The sequence below is a fragment of the Apodemus sylvaticus genome, chromosome 2, assembly GCF_947179515.1.
Source record: "Apodemus sylvaticus chromosome 2, mApoSyl1.1, whole genome shotgun sequence".
Taxonomy (NCBI): Eukaryota; Metazoa; Chordata; class Mammalia; order Rodentia; family Muridae; genus Apodemus; species Apodemus sylvaticus.
This window is the reverse complement of record NC_067473.1, coordinates 11521892-11537823: the sequence shown is the minus strand read 5'-3', so window position 1 is coordinate 11537823 and position 15932 is coordinate 11521892. Positions and strand designations below refer to the sequence as shown.

Sequence of the window (15932 nt, the reverse complement as noted above, 5' to 3'; positions counted from 1 at the left end):
TGGTCAGACGTGAGAAACCGAAACGTGCAGAGACCAAAAACTAAACAATGCCCACCTGGGACAAGGGACGTGGTCAGAGAAGCAGGGAGTACAGTTCAAAGGAAAGGAATCGAAGGACAGGCCGGGATGACTGCAAGGAGTTAATCCCCACCACCAAATCTAATAGTACAGCTGAATTTTATTGGAATTATGTTAATTAAGTTTATTTAGCCACTCTCATAACTCAAAAAATGTAATGTATGAGAATATGTTCACGTTAACTTGCATTATTGTAGTAACTCTATTACTATCCTGTGGATCACATATAATGCCAAGTTATAAACCTCAAAACTCTCCAGTAAAATTAACTGCAAAAAAAAGTCTCTTCCTCACAAAATGTAAATTAACTGGAAACTTGGCACAGTGAGGTGGTGTACAGTTATAATCCTGGTACTGAGATGCTGACATAGGCTCATCTCAAGTTCTAGGCCAGCCCAGGCTACAGAGTGAAGGTATACTCAATGTAAATTACAGTAAAAACAATGGGAATATTTACCTCCCGATTACTGCTGGGCATTGAGTCACCGTCCACAGGTGCGCAGGGAAGCACGCATTTGAGCAGAAAGCACTACAGAATGCTGTCTAGTTCACTTTGTGTTTCAGGCAACCCGAGGCAACTTGTCTCAAGCATGACAGCCAGTCATCAGGTAAATCATTAATTCAACAATCAGTACTTCCTTGTTGTCTAAAACTTAAAGCAGCAGGACTTTGCAAAAAGTTTAAAACACAAAATTCCTCAAAAGCATCTAGAGATGTCAACATGAACACATGCAGTAAAGGTTAAAGGGACAGGGGCCATGCAAGCCAGGACTGGACTGTGGTTAGTGAAGCCCTTTAAAGGATGCATGCCACACTGTTAAGGCAAGGAAGGGCTGGAGGGCTGGACTCAAAGTTAGACTTCAATTTCCAGCCTACCTACTACCAAGGCCTCTATGTAAACACCATGTGGTGCATAGCTTATACATACATACATACATACATACATACATACACATGCATACACACATACATGACTCAGAGGCCTCTATCCAGAATGGAGAAAGACTTTGAAGGGACAGGATGGCAGACTTTTGAAATGTAAAAGATCACAAAGGCAAGAAAGAGTACACTTCCTTTGAGTATGGAGCAGAAACAGTGCATTTTCAGGGCGCAACACATCCGGATTCAATTCGAAAGCGCAAACACATTTTAATAGTCAAAGCAATCTAAAATGTGAGAACCCCAGGGGAGGCTTTTAAAGCAATAGCTAGATGACTAATCAGGACACGGAAGACAAGACTTCCAGATGAAAGTAATCTTTGCATAGAAAGCATCAAAAGGCTTTTCTAAAACACAAGGTAAACAAGATGATAAACGAGATGAGAAACAGTGGTTCCTCTGGGCCGAAGCTGTAAGGATGGTTTTCTGCTGCCAGGACTGATACAGGGATGAACACTGTCCCAGTGCTTGCGTCACTGACGAAACGATACTGGAAATCACATATCATGACAGCTTCTCTTGTGCTAAACCCACCACATTCCTATAGATATGGTGCTATATAGATACATAGCAACAACATTCTCAAGAACTTCATTTGAGAAAGAACTTTAGTGGGTTTGCCACTCTGCGGCTCAATGGCAACCTTAGATGATGAAGGCTTGCTTTAAGAAGCATGAAACTTGGAGGAGGTAGGAGGCATCTCAGGACGAGAAGGAGACCTGGGAGAGGGGAGGTGCCCAAGAATCAAAGCGGTGTCCTTAGCTATGACTCACAGCCTCTGAAGGCTGGGGAGGAACCCTGGTGGAGTGATAGGACACCAACACACTCACAAAAAACGTTTGACCCAAAACTTATCCTGTCTACAAGAAATGCAGAGATTGGTGATAGAGCAGAGACTGAGGGAACGGCCAACAAATAACTGCACAACTTAAGACCCATCCATTAGCACTGTTATGAAACTCTGTTATGCTTGCAGACAGGAGTCTAGCATGGCTGGCCTGAGAGGCTCCACTCGTGCAGCTGACTCAGATGGATGAAGCGACCCACAACCAAACACTGGTTGGAGCTTGGGGACTCTTATGGAAGAGTAGGAGAAAGGATTGTAGCCCCTAAGGGACTAGGAATGCCACAGGAAGACCAACAGAGTCAACGAACATGGATCCTTGGGGCTCTGAGAGACTGAACCACCAACCAAAGAGCATACCCAGGCTGGACCTAGGCCTCCCAGCACATGCGTAACAGATGTGCAGCTTGGTCTTCATGTGGGTCCTGAACAACCTTAACAGGGGCTCTCCCAAGAACAGTGAGTGGCCTGTGCATGGGATATGTTCTTCTAGCTGGGCTGCCTTCTCTGTCCTCAGTGAGAAGGGAAGCCCCTAGCCTTATGGAGACTTGAAGTGCCAGGGTGGAGGGGTAAACCTAGGGGGGCCCCCACCTACTGTGAAGAGAAGGGGAGGGGGAGGGGGGAAGGATTGTGGGAGGGGAGATCAGGAGGGGGGCAGTGAGCAGGATATAAAGTGAATAAGAATACATACATACATACATACATACATGTATACATACATGCATGCATACATAAGCAAGCAAGCAAGCAAGAAACTGTAATACATTTTATCTGTAATTAAAAGTAAAAATGACTTGAGGCAAGGAAATAGTCATGTTTCTTTCCCCATAATATTATTTAAAAGAGTAAAGCCTAGAAACAACAACAACAAAAAAGTCTAAGCTAATTTTAACTCAGTTTGAGGTTGTAGGAAATTTCAGTGAATTCATCAAGAATCATAAGCTTCATAGTATTAATGAATTACTGGTAAGTGCATCACCAAAAATGTAACTTTATATATGTTTATAATAATATATGTACTAAATTAATAAAAGTGCTGATGTTTAAGTTTTTCATGTGGGCAATCAGAAGTCCAGAGAGACACAGAAATACGTGATAGTGAAACGTGACCTGAGGCAATGAAGTAGTCTGTGCTTGAGACCCACACAACTCTGCAAACTTCAGGGTCATTCTATGTGCACAGCCACTTCTCAGGAGGGCAACAATATGAGCCCTGCCTCCTCACCTCTCTCCTCTAACATGAAGTGGGATACTACTGTAAATGCCTCAGATGCTCTTCTAGAGGGCACAGCAGGGGAAAATGCCTGGGGACATTTTGAAGAAATGATATTTGGAAATAGCAAAAATTACTAGCTATTAAAAACTGACACTATGTAGAACAGTCTGAATTTAATACCAGCCAAGAAGATAAAAATACCAACATAAACTTATATGAGCGGAGTGGTAAGATAAATCAGCATGAAAGGATGTGGTGATTCCAAAAATACTGGTGGGTAATAAATTATAAACAGAGAAGTACAAATATGGCTTATTAATAAGTTCATCTGGCAGAATATTTCAGAGGCACTAAAGAACAAACAAAGATTCAAGTACTGAAATCCACTGCCCTGCAGAACTTTAAAGTAGCATAAATATTTGTTAAATCTTTTGTTGACTGAACATGTTCAAAATTTAAACATAATGAAAACAACAGCAGCATAGGGAATTTTAATAATGAAAAATACCCAATAAGGTGAAGGATATTAAACAAAATATAAGAAGACTACTACTAGGAAAAAATCTAGTGTGTGTGAACATACAAACCGGCAAACAGAAAATCAAAACGAAAAGACTCCAGGGTGTAAGCAAGCACAGGCTATAAACATAATAAAAACATCGTCAGGAACGGTCTGGAAAACCATGATTCTACTAAGCTGAGACTCACTAGTCACAGACCAGAAAGTCCCCTTAACTCTGGCTACCTCAGGAAAGAAGAAGAAAATGCACACTCAGATCGCTGCCAACGTGAATTGCTAAGTATTCCGCAAGAGCAATCTTGCAAATCGCGCAGATAGAGATAGAACGTCTGACAAGCAGAGGAGAACAGCAACCAAGTGCTCAAAGAGAAAAGTGACCATCTCCTAGGGGCAGTGGAAGGCTGGCTGGGAATGTGCGTGGGTGGACCTGGGGCTCTGGGGCTCCTCGCTGTACAGGGTATCTCAGGCAGCTTCCAGAGAGTCAAAGATCAGTCTTGAGTTTGGAAGTGCAGCCAAATGGTTTCACAGCCAATGCTACTAGAAAAATAAAGCTCGGTGACATAGAGATCATAATTTTCAAGCCAATTGCTACATTTCTGGCTGTTCTCTTTCTGAGCATGCTCTGCAGGTCAGCCCGCTGTCACAATGTGACACCAGAGCCTACCGTGTGCTAATAGTCCTACACAATGCTTCCTACCACAGGAAAATCTGAATTACCAAGACTGTAGTATTCACAGATGGACCGACCTCACTCTGAGAAAGCTTTAAAGAGACAGTGGCCATAAATTAGATTGTAATATGCCAATCTTGAAAATAATTTTTCTCCTCAATTAAAATGGACAATGTACGCTATGGCTGTACGTCCTCAACATGCCTGACTAACTGACCAGCTCCAGAACACATACATGTGAGCAACACTGAATGACTCAGTATGTTGCATTTATGTAAATATTCATTTGTGTGTATATGTAATAACAATGGTTAAAAAGAAGGCCAGAATCCCAGGAGAGGAAGGGGATAGGGAACAGGGAAATGATGTAACTGTATTTTAATTATTTTTAATTAAAAAGGACATAATTGCAACAAAAACAAGCAGGCTTTTTAGTGTTGGTTTAGTAATTCTGAAAAACAAAAGTGCTTACTAGTCTTGATATTTGGTAAAAAGAACAAGGCAAGTTAATCTAAACCTACTAAGTACCAATTCATCTGTGAAGCAATATAAACTAACACACTGTGATTCTGTCAACAATAATAGTGCAATTATTGATAACAAAATCAACAAAGTTTATCGAGCATCTATTATGGCCAAGGGATGTTATAAATAATCACTACTAATTTTATCTTTTAAAAATCCTATGAAGTAGACGTTCTTTTCTTCTTCTTTTCTATACCATATCATCAAACATGATTAGAGACACTGAATCACCTATCTGGGCATTGGTCTGGGAAAACACAAGTACATCAGTGTGGGGAAAGTTATCTCTAAGCACACCCTATTGAACGTAAAAAGTAGTATTTTCAAGTCATTGGAAATGGACTGGTTACTTAGCAAGTGGTGATAAGGCAAGAGACAAATTATGGCATATTTAGGTCCTATTTAATAAAAAACGCCCACTAATAGGTGGATAAATAGATTAGAAAAATCCACAGTATTACAGAAAATAATAACAGAGAAAACTTGAGGAGATGTGTCAGTTGTTATGTGCCAGTACGCAAACATGGGAGTCTGGTTCTGGTCCCTCTTACCCACAGGAGCCGCTCACGGCAATGTACCTTTCTATGTGCATTTTGCAGTTTGGGGAAGACTCCTGGAACTTCATGCCTAGCCAAGCAAGCTGAATTACTGAGCTCCAGATTCAGTGTGAAACCCGTTCCCGAAAAATAAGATAGAAAGCAACTGAAGCAGACAAAAGAGGATGCTAACCTCAGCCTTCCAACCCCATACACAGATGCACAGGAACGCGCACAGATGCAAGCACACAAGTACCAAGTTCACAATCATCCTGGCTATACAGTGAGTTTGATGCCATACTTGAGACCTTGACTCAACAAGAGAATACTAATTACAGTAATTTGGAGTATTGTCTTTATATCAAGATCAAGACAAAAAAATCTCTGAATTAATGCAAAAAAAAAAAAAAAAAAAAGCTTTGGTAAGAAATAACACACAAAGAGTGAAACTCTCTTATATTCAAAGAAAACTGTTCCCAAAGCAATTTAACAAAAATGAGAGCACCCAGATGAATCCACAGGGAAAATATAAACAGAAAAAACTATTATAAATGTCAGAGAAAAACTAAAAGACAAAACTGATAATCGTCCTCATTTATAATCTATTGAAAACTGAAATACTGGTATTATCTAAGTCGGTGTGACCCTCAGAAAATAGACAGCAATGAAGGCTTGTGTACTAGAGATAATCCACTCTGCGTTCACCTGTAGAGCCAATGTGTGGTCCTTCACAGAAATAAATATCTCATTTTCCTCATCTCATAATACAGGGACTGCTTTTTGTGAAAGTGGAATTTTCAATGCGCCTTTGCATATGCTAGTTCGTGGCTGTACAGTGGCTTTTCTTCATTTTTGTCTAGAAACCTCTTAGGTTACAATACTCAGCTCAAATATGCCTTCCTCGTGTGCAGGCTCTCCTTAATTCATTTTTATAACCTCCAGAGTAATTCCAAGGGACTTACAGTGGTTTAAATTCTACATGGAAGCAAGGTAGCCTGATACATACAGACAGACAGACAGAAGGGAACAGATCATGGGAGAACAAACCCTCCAGAGGAAGCAGTAACCAGGGAAAGCTGAGGGCATCAGAAATAGCTGATAGCAAGAAAGGGTAGCTGTTGGGTGCATCTGTGGACACATACTGATTCCAGAGACTCAGGAGAGCTATTAACCACAAAGCAGCACACTTAATCAGCATACTCCTAAGGCTAAGCAGACAGATCTTACAGGAAAGGTTCAAAAAGAATTCTTTCCAAGACAGGCACGAAAATCAAATGGTTTCTCATAAAACTGCCTGCACTGTCCCTGAATCATCAAAACCTAGGCTCTAAACGGCTCTGAAGCATTTCTTTTTGCAGTCACTGCAGGAGATTCCCAACACTGGGAGTGCGGGTTGCTACTGAGCTTGGTTTGGTTTTCTGAGATGAGGATTCACTTTGTAGCCCAGGTTGACCTTGGAGTCACTGCATAGCCTAGTGAGTTGCTGACCTCACTCATGAGGATCCTCCTGCCTCAGTTCTCCCAAGCACTGGGATTACAGGCTTGAGCCGATACAACCGATGTACACAAAGGACTTTGCAGATTTTTGGTGGCCATAATTGGAATTGCTATGATGTACAATTTCTGTTCACTTTCTGTCCTTAATCTCAGACCGCGTCATTCTTTTAAACAGATTAAGAAGTCAGTGCTGCTACTTCCAAGGGTGTTTCAGAATAATTTTTAATAATTCATAACATTCCTCTAAATTTCCCCCTGAAATAAGGTTTGATTATATCTAGAATATTTCATCTCATCCACTATTCATTCAGTGTAATTTATACATTTATCATTTATTCATCTAACAAGCACTCTGAAAGTGTTGAATGAATAAATTAATTAATTACTTAGAATGATCTTGACCAATCTCAACATTGTACCTTCCCTCTTACATATATGCTGCTTTATAGACTTTGTAGTTTGGGGGTCAAGCTCTGGGCCCCACATATTCAAGGCCAGTAAATGTTCTAGCACCAAACAATACTCACACAGCCCTGTATTCAGGAACTTGCTAAGTGAGTAATTACAGAAATGATGACCATTAAGTTTTTATAATAGTAGTGACCACCCTGCTATACATAGATCTCTGAAAATACACTACACACCTTTATCTCCCTCCACTTTACACCGTGCCCTGCTAACAACTGTTTATTTTCTTTTTGAGACTTCAGGTTTCAGATTTCACACACAAGTGAAACTGGACCATACTTTTTTATATATCATAATATTGTTGGTGCAGAAGTGGCAGAGCTTCCTTTCAGTGATGTGTGGACAAAATAACAAGTAAAGATCCTTAAGTAAACGGATTAAGCATCAAATAGAGAGAAAGGAGAAGACCATGTCTTGCGGGCAGCTTGCTGTGAGTGGCAGGAGGGAGCCCAGCACAGCACAGCCTCAGCCAGCACCAAGCCTGCTGCACTCCAGGCCTGCTGCTGTCCCACCACACAGCTTCCTGCCTTCCAGCTCCTTAACCAGTCACTGGCTTCTCTGCAGACTCCCACTTAGCTCTGAAACTCTGATTCATGTCTTTAAATAGCTGGTATTTTCCTGTCCCAAAGATAAGCAAACTCACACTGTTTTCATTACTCGGGGTTCAGTCGCTCTTTTAGTCTAGGCCCAAGAACAAATAATGAGATCGCATCAGTGCTGAGCTGTTGTTGCTCTATTTTCTTGCTGTGTAGTCCTAGCCTGGCTGTCTATGTCAGCCCCATTGCAGCAATCCTCCTGCCTCAGCAGGCTGAGTGCTAGACTGAAAGAGCTAAACTTGTGAGCCAAAGTAAACCTTTTGTCTTTTTAAGCTAATTACCTCTGGCGTTTTATTATGGTAACAGCAGATGAGCTTGTGGGCACGGAGGTTTCTGCGCCTTATGGTTTGAGTATAAAATGGCTGCAAATGTTCATCTGCTGAGTTTTTATTCTCTAATTAGTGGGCTATTCACATGGCTGGATGGGGCAAATATAACATCACCAGTGAATTAAACTGCCAGGGAATTCAATTGAATCAGAGTTTCAGATGAACATGCAATTAGAACGGGGCCTGGCTGGAGGAATCATGTCACTGTTTATCTTTAAAGGGAATATCTTGTTCTTGCCAACTTCCCATGTCTCTCTCTACCGCCTGACTACTGTGAGGTAATCCACGGTTCTATCCCGCTTCCCCACCATGATGTTTTTGCCTTGCCTCAAGATCATTGCAATGGAATCTACCAACCATGGTCTAAAACCTTCCACACTGTGAGCCACAAACAAGTTGCCCTCATTTGAGTGGGTTTGCCCACGTGTTTTTTAAGGCTGGCAAAATGCTACTGAGACTCTAATATCTGTGTTATATAGAAGTGACTTCAGCTATTTCTGAAGATCCCAGAGAGGGCAGGGAAGACAGCGGGAGGTAGAAAATGCAGGTCTGTGTATCTCTTACTTCACATACTTCCGAGGCTCCAGACTCACTTCTGTCCTTTTGACCTCTTGCATTCCGGACAGCGTTCTAGCCTCAGCTATACAGCTACAGCTACAGCGTCATCCCAGGAGTTAGTTGTCAGACCCAAGCCAACAAACTCAATGCCTTACCGCCCGAGCGGAGTCTCCGAAGTCGATTTTCAGCCTCCCCATGGCTCTGATGATGGCAATGATGGACTGAATGGTGTTGCTGTAGACCACCGCCTTGTACTGCTTGCACTCCTCTTCCGAGTAGCCGGCTTCGTGGATAATTCTACAGAGGCCAAAGGAGAATAACCACACTTCCTCAGAGAAGTCACTCAGGGCCACAAAAACATATTTAATATCTTCCATTTACTTACTTCATCTGCTTCACAATTGTACTCTTTCCAGATTCACCAGCACCTAGAAAAGAAAATACGGATTTTCTAACTCAGTATCAGTACTTAAGTATCTCTAGCTCCCAAAGCACACATGGGTTCACGTCTAGCATGTTCACGCATGTGCGTGTGCATCCTCCACATTCCATGCCACGTGAGTAACTCTTGTATTAAAGTAAGACACAGAGCAGCAGCTTCATAGGATTGTCATGGGATTACCCAGACCTAAGGTACGGCATGCACATCACCACCAGCAGGAAGTGGTGTGAGAACCAACGTCCTCCCTTGTCTCGGTCCCTACCTCTTCCGTCCCGTTCTTTCTTGTGGTGCTGGGGCTCTAACTCTGGGCCTCACATACTCAAGGTTTATGTGCACTAAGCAATGCCCTCCCAGCCCTGTATTCAGGATTTTGCTAAGTGAGTTGATTTTAACTGTCTTAAGAAAATGTGTGATTACATGAAATGATGAATGTTAACTTTTTCATGAGAGTAGTGACCACATTACCGCCTATGGGTCTCCTAACAATATTTTGTACATCTTAAAACATAATAAAACAATAAAACGTAGGATGGACTTTGTTACCAACCATAAGAATTCCCACTCACATTTAACTCTACTTTTCTATTATTTCATTAAACTCAGATGAAAAACTGTTTCTGTCACTGCACAGTCTCTAAAACATTTTTGAAAAATCCATTCTTTGGCTGGACATGGTAGCTCACAGCTCTAACCCCAGCATTTCTGTGGGTAATATTGGACTTCTGTGGCTATCAGGCACATACATGACACATTTACAGACATGCAGGCAAAACACTCATATTCATAAAACAAAAGTTTAAAACCCAGAAAAGAATCTAAAAGGCTCTACATGAAGAAAATGTAGAGTGAATGTTAATAGCAAGGCCTCTGTACCCCATGCCTACAGGACTTGCTGATCCTGAGACTTGCCACAATGTGTCAGACAGAGCTTTTCCAACTTCCTTTCACCAAAGCCCCAAACCCAGGAACCATCCTCCAAACTGTGCCCTGTCTGCTCTCTACAAAAGGTTTCCTCATGAGCTGGAGCCTAGCTTTATGCCATACTGATCTGTTAATACTCCTAAGAAAATGGCAGCCCCTTTCATTCTCAATCCATTTACTGAGGGCTGCTTCCACAGCACAGGAGAACAATCAAGCTTGTCTAAACTTCTGACTGTTGAGAACAGCTGGCCAGAGAACCAGAGAATCTGACAGCTCCGCCCCTTTGTGCTCTCTTTGACATGACCACATAGTTGGACAAAGTTTATTCCTATTTGAGAAAGAGCCTGGGACCTGTGTTTTGTGAGCCTCCTTCTCCTGTTTTCCTAGGGGTACGCCCAGGGTGCTGTGTGTTCACATCACTGAAGAACAAAGTCGCAAGAACCCCTAGGTGTGATCAGGTCACCTTCTTTCAAACACTACATCCCTTGCCCCTTCCCCAAAAGTACTGTTCTGCTTCCTCTTGCCATCCAAAACTTTCTATCAACCACCAAACAGCAAACTCATCTCTGCCAGGCCTCCCAGTGTTGCACACACTGACACTTGTGCCTTTCCTGTGTCTGATTCTCCTGGAACTCTCCACAGCTATCAACACAGTTGGCCAAACACAAGGAAGAAAAGCTGTTGAACTTATTTACGATTTTAGAACTCAGATGCTAAATGCCATCATTGCCTTTGTCTTTCCCTCATGGCATCCGCAAGAAGAAAAGAAGACATGGAAATAGAAAACACACACACACACACACACACGCGCGCGCGCGCGCGCGCGCGCGCGCACACACACACACAGGGCATCTGAACACAAGTTGTAGTTAAATGGCATATTTGAAACACCTCAGGAGAAAACTGCCCAAGGTTTACTAGGTGTTTGATATTCAAGCAAATTTCACAAGATGCCTTCACATTAAGTAGGAAAGTGGCATTGGATAAACAATAGGGGTATTCTTTCTTTACAGACAGCCTTTCATGGCATCTGCCCACAGAAATCAATTCCAAGATAAACAACCCATCATTTATTATCAACAGCAGTGGTGTGGCTCTGTGGAAGGCACAATGGCAGGCATTGTGGCCCACACATTTCTCTAACCCAGGGGAGGGTCCCCCTAAGAGCACAGCCCTCCTCAGAGGGCGGTCTGTTAAAGGCCCCTGCACTTCTGGAATATTGCAAGCAGAGAGAGCAGCTGCCATGCTGTGGTAGAAGACGCTAGAATCTAGGATTCAGACCAGGGGGTTACTCCACAGTCACAAAGACCTTTGATGAGTATCTTTCCTGGCCTGTGTTGTCTGTGAAACAATTCAAAAGTTTCAAGTGATGGGAGCTTGAGCGGTCTGAGAACCCCACAAAGAAAAGAGTCAGGAGGACGGAATGAGACTTTTTTCAGGTGAGGAGGCATACATGCGTTAGAACTTTCAAACCTTACAGTGGAGGAAAACTTTTTCAATGTTAAGATTATCTATCTTTAAATTCTAATCCACTTTTTATTCTCTTAAAAATCATTGTTAACACAGGATGCCTGGTTTACTTTGCAAGGAGTATTCTAAGGCTCCTGGTTCCAAAAACATCTCGTCATCTATGTAGGTTGACAGGTGGAGGTGCCATTGACCAACTGGTACCTCCCCTTTTCACTAGTGATTATGCCATCTACCACTATGACTAGTAGACATAATCACTAGTCTCTGCACAGCAGACACCTAGAGGCAGAAACCCTGAAAAAAAAAAAAAACTTCCAAAGCTTAGCAATTTTTTTTTCTTTTGAAACAGGGGTTCTGTATAGCTTTGGTTGGCCTTGAACTTGCTCTGTAGACCAGTCTGACCTTGAACTCAGAGATCCCCCTGCCTCTGCCTCTGTCTCTCTAGTGCTAGGATCAAAGGCATGTGCCAGCACTACCCAGCTTTTTCTGCCTGCAATTCTCACTTCCATGCACTGCTTTTCAGTTAGGCTGTTAAACAAAACTCAGTTACACCCCCACCCCATCCCCAACCCCCCCAAACTGTGATCACATGGCTGTTTCTGTAGTTTAACTCGGGGGCAACACTATACATTCTAGATCTTTGCTGAGATCTTTTCTGGATGCTCATGTGTTAGTGTTTTCAACTGACTATATGAAGAACATTAAAGTCCCAAGTCATCAAAAAAAAAGAAAAAGAGAAAAAAAAAAGAAAATTACAGATCCCTCCTGAGTTGTAGGTCTCAGCATCGTAAATACTGATATTGTTTCCTTACAGCACCAAGGAAAGGGGTTAAAGGTTGTTGGGTGCAACCTTCAATCAGGTTTGAGAGGCCAGCAGGAAGCAGTATTAATAACAATCAAAGAACCACCACAACAAAAACCTGTACAGAGACTGGGGGAATGGGCTACATTCCACCACCGCTGCGTGGCTTGGACTTGTCACTTAAATCTGGACTGAGATAAGAAAAAATCAATTGCTTGGCTCTATCGAGTGCAGTTTGAAGGAGAACATGAAATGCCCACCTAGAACACAGAAGTCAGAAGTTTCAAGTGTGGAAGTGTTGTGGTCACAAGGCCCAGAAGCTCAAGGTGACTCTTGACACACTGAAGTGAGACTTGAGAGGAGACCGGGAAGGAACAGTGACTCCCAGAGGGCTGAGGATACAGGCAGACATGTGTGGGCCACAGGGGGTCTGTGAAGTGGATGTGGGCGGGTTGAGGGGAACCCTCCCCTGGGCCCACTGTGAGGAGGAAATACTGGCAGTACACTGCATTTCTGAGAGCCCAGCTGCCAAGGGAAGTGGAGCTTAGCAGAAAATGGCTGCAGAGGCAGATGCTAAAGAAGCATCCTGGAACCCAGGACACAGAGCGACCACTCGGCAGTAGCAGGTCCCATCAGCATGCCCGCCCACCGGGAAGAAGGAACCCAGGAAGAACACTGAGAACAGCGAATAGGAAAACCTAAAAATAGGGAGTCCCAGGTCCAATAACTGCTTGATCCCAATTCCTTAAACAAAATAATGGGTTTTATCACCAGAGAAATGATGACCTTGTATGTGTTTGCCCCTGACCTTGTTAAAGGGCAAAATGAGAATTTTACATTTAATCCTGGCAAAATCTAAAACCAAACAGAAAGCACTCCTGACTTTAGACAAGTTGTTTTGTTTTGTGTTGTTGGTTTGGGATAGGGACGGAGAGGGTGGGGTAGTAGAGACACAGCTATACCCCAGGCTGGCCTCTGACTTCTTTGTAACTAAGGATAATCTTAAAGTCTGATCCTCAGCTGCCTCCTCCCAAGCACTGGGACTACAGGTGTGCACGGCCACTCCTAATGTTACATGGCTCTGGGATGGGAACCATGCACAGTTCCCACAGTGGAGGCTTCATACGGAGGGCCCGCTCCACCCAACACCTTAAAAGAAAGCCATTTGTCCAAATCCTCTGTTTAAGGTCACATTTCCAACACGTATTTCTCTGCTGCAGGTCTAGGCCTCGAGCCACCGGATGCTGATAAGCTGTTACCATGGGGATCCTGTCAGGTCACCAGTGACTGCCAGACACTGCTACTAAATCCCTGTTTATAACATTTAACAAGTTTAAACATTTAATTTGAATAAAAAGTAAACTAAACTTTAAGTTAAAATGGCATATACCTCAACTAGGCAGCCTTGTAGACGCTGTGTTTCAGAGATGAGAGGATGAAAGGATGGAGATAAAGACCTTTGAACTGTTAAGATAAAAGTAAACAAAGGAGGGCCCAGTGGCAGAGATAAAGGAGCATCAGGGGCGCCTGCTCCTCCTAAAGGCAAGGGGAGAAAACTCCCTCCTCTCCCAGAGAGAATTTATTTTGGAAAAACTGTAATTAGAAGGACTTTTCTCTCTTTGAATCTCTCTCTCTCTCTCTCTCTCTCTCTCTCTCTCTCTCTCTCTCTCTCTCTCTCTCTCTCTCTCACACACACACACACACACAAACACACACTCACTCTCTGCCTCTCTGTCTCTCTCCTGTGTTTGTATATGAAATCTGAACATCAGAAGACACAGTGTTCCCAGTCTCAACAGTTTCAATGGGAAGGCAGCTGCCTAATTTGTCCCTGTCCTAAGGATGGATACTGTTTCTCTACTGGATGTCGCCTGGTGAGGAAACACAGAGGGCTACTGCTATTCACGCATGTGAGGAAAGGGTTGTCCAGTCCTCCCTGAGGACCCCGTTACTGTTCAACTCAAAAGTGCATCCTCTGCTAGGCTACAAGGTAAGTTTACTCTGTCTCCAGTCTCTTCGCAGAACCCCCACAATATGCACATCCGGCTACTGCTGTCTTGGTTATTCAACTATGAAAATACTTTCTCTACAATGTAACGAGTGTTTCTGAGCTGGGTGATCTTGTTATTAATTTTAATTCCTCAACAGTAGTGATAATCCATAATCTTTTCTATTTTGCTCTAAGAGCTCCAGATGTATTGGAATTACATTTACCATGTGTCCGATATCTAGGAAGGAAGAATAATTTGATAATGACTGTAAACACGAAAACATAAAACCTCAAAAGAAGCCACATTCTTCACTTAATATAGAATTATTCACAAAGGCATTCATGTCAAAGAAAGGTAACACATTATCAGAGCCATGAAGAATATAAAGGAGGTTATCTACATGCTTGCTACAGCATCAGTACCCAGTCAAGATCTTCCATGAATCTCACTGTAGATAGGTAAAAAGATCAAGAAAGCATGAAGATATGCATTCCAGTGCATGCACACATGCATGCTTGCTTGTGTGTATGTGTTTTTGTGCTTATGAATGTATCTGAAATATGTTGGAGCACATCTTAAATATCCTCACCACAAAAACAATGCAAAGTATACAATGACAGATATTTTAGACTAATTTAAACACAGAGAGATATAATAAACATGATATTAGACACTGTATCTATGATATTAGATACTGAAGCACACATCTTCACATTCGTTTAAAATACTGTGTGTGTATATATATGTATATATGTATGTGTATATATATGTATATATGTATATATGTATGTGTATATATATGTATATATGTATGTGTATATTTATGTATATATGTATGTGTATATATATGTATATATGTATGTGTATATATATGTATATATGTATGTGTATATATATGTATATATAGTATATTAAACAAAGAAGCAAAAATGACCCTATGGACACCTTCATCGCGGAGCTCCAGCCTCCAGAGTAAATGAATAGTGCGTGCATTATAAAAACTGAATATGCTTGCTAGAGAACCACAGACAGACTGGATAACAGAACTGTCTGCATCACTTGGTACTCACTCCTGGCATCTCTGTCAAACCGCATAATTCAGCAGCTGAGCAGGCAGGCCAGATAATATCACAGATCTCTCGTGACCCTCAAAATTATCCTGAAGAGGAATGGAGGACAGGAGGCTACAGGTGTGTCCCCGTAAACGTCTGCAGTGGTTTTGAATCTAGTGTTTCTTTTTGCACATCAATAAAAATAGCTTATTCTTTTCCACTCTGAGTCACTTTCATGACTCCACGGGAATCAGACAATATCAGACTCATCTGAGTTTGTGTTTATGGGTTTTTAAAGCAAGTATCAAATACTGTGTACTGTATGTGGTTCAGTGGTCAATCACCTAACCACTGACCCACAAATATGGGTTCATGTATTTTCAGCTATACCACCAGTGTATATTACTAGGAGTAAAATTCTTTATGTTTATAGGTCTCATACCAAATGCCAGATAAAGATAAATAAATTTGTGCAGCT

The 15932-nt window shown here is 42.1% G+C and overlaps 1 protein-coding gene across 1 annotated transcript in view; it reads right to left on the bottom strand.

Annotated features, from left to right (window-relative positions):
- The window catches only part of Gnai1 (G protein subunit alpha i1), a 77657-nt gene that overhangs the window by 21228 nt on the left and 40497 nt on the right, over positions 1 to 15932 (bottom strand). Inside the window, exons 2-3 of the mRNA XM_052173112.1 lie at positions 9162 to 9204; positions 8932 to 9073 (exon numbers count right to left, since the gene is read on the bottom strand). Of these exons, the coding sequence (XP_052029072.1) occupies positions 8932 to 9073; positions 9162 to 9204 (185 nt within the window). The remainder of the gene's footprint in view (positions 1 to 8931; positions 9074 to 9161; positions 9205 to 15932) is intronic.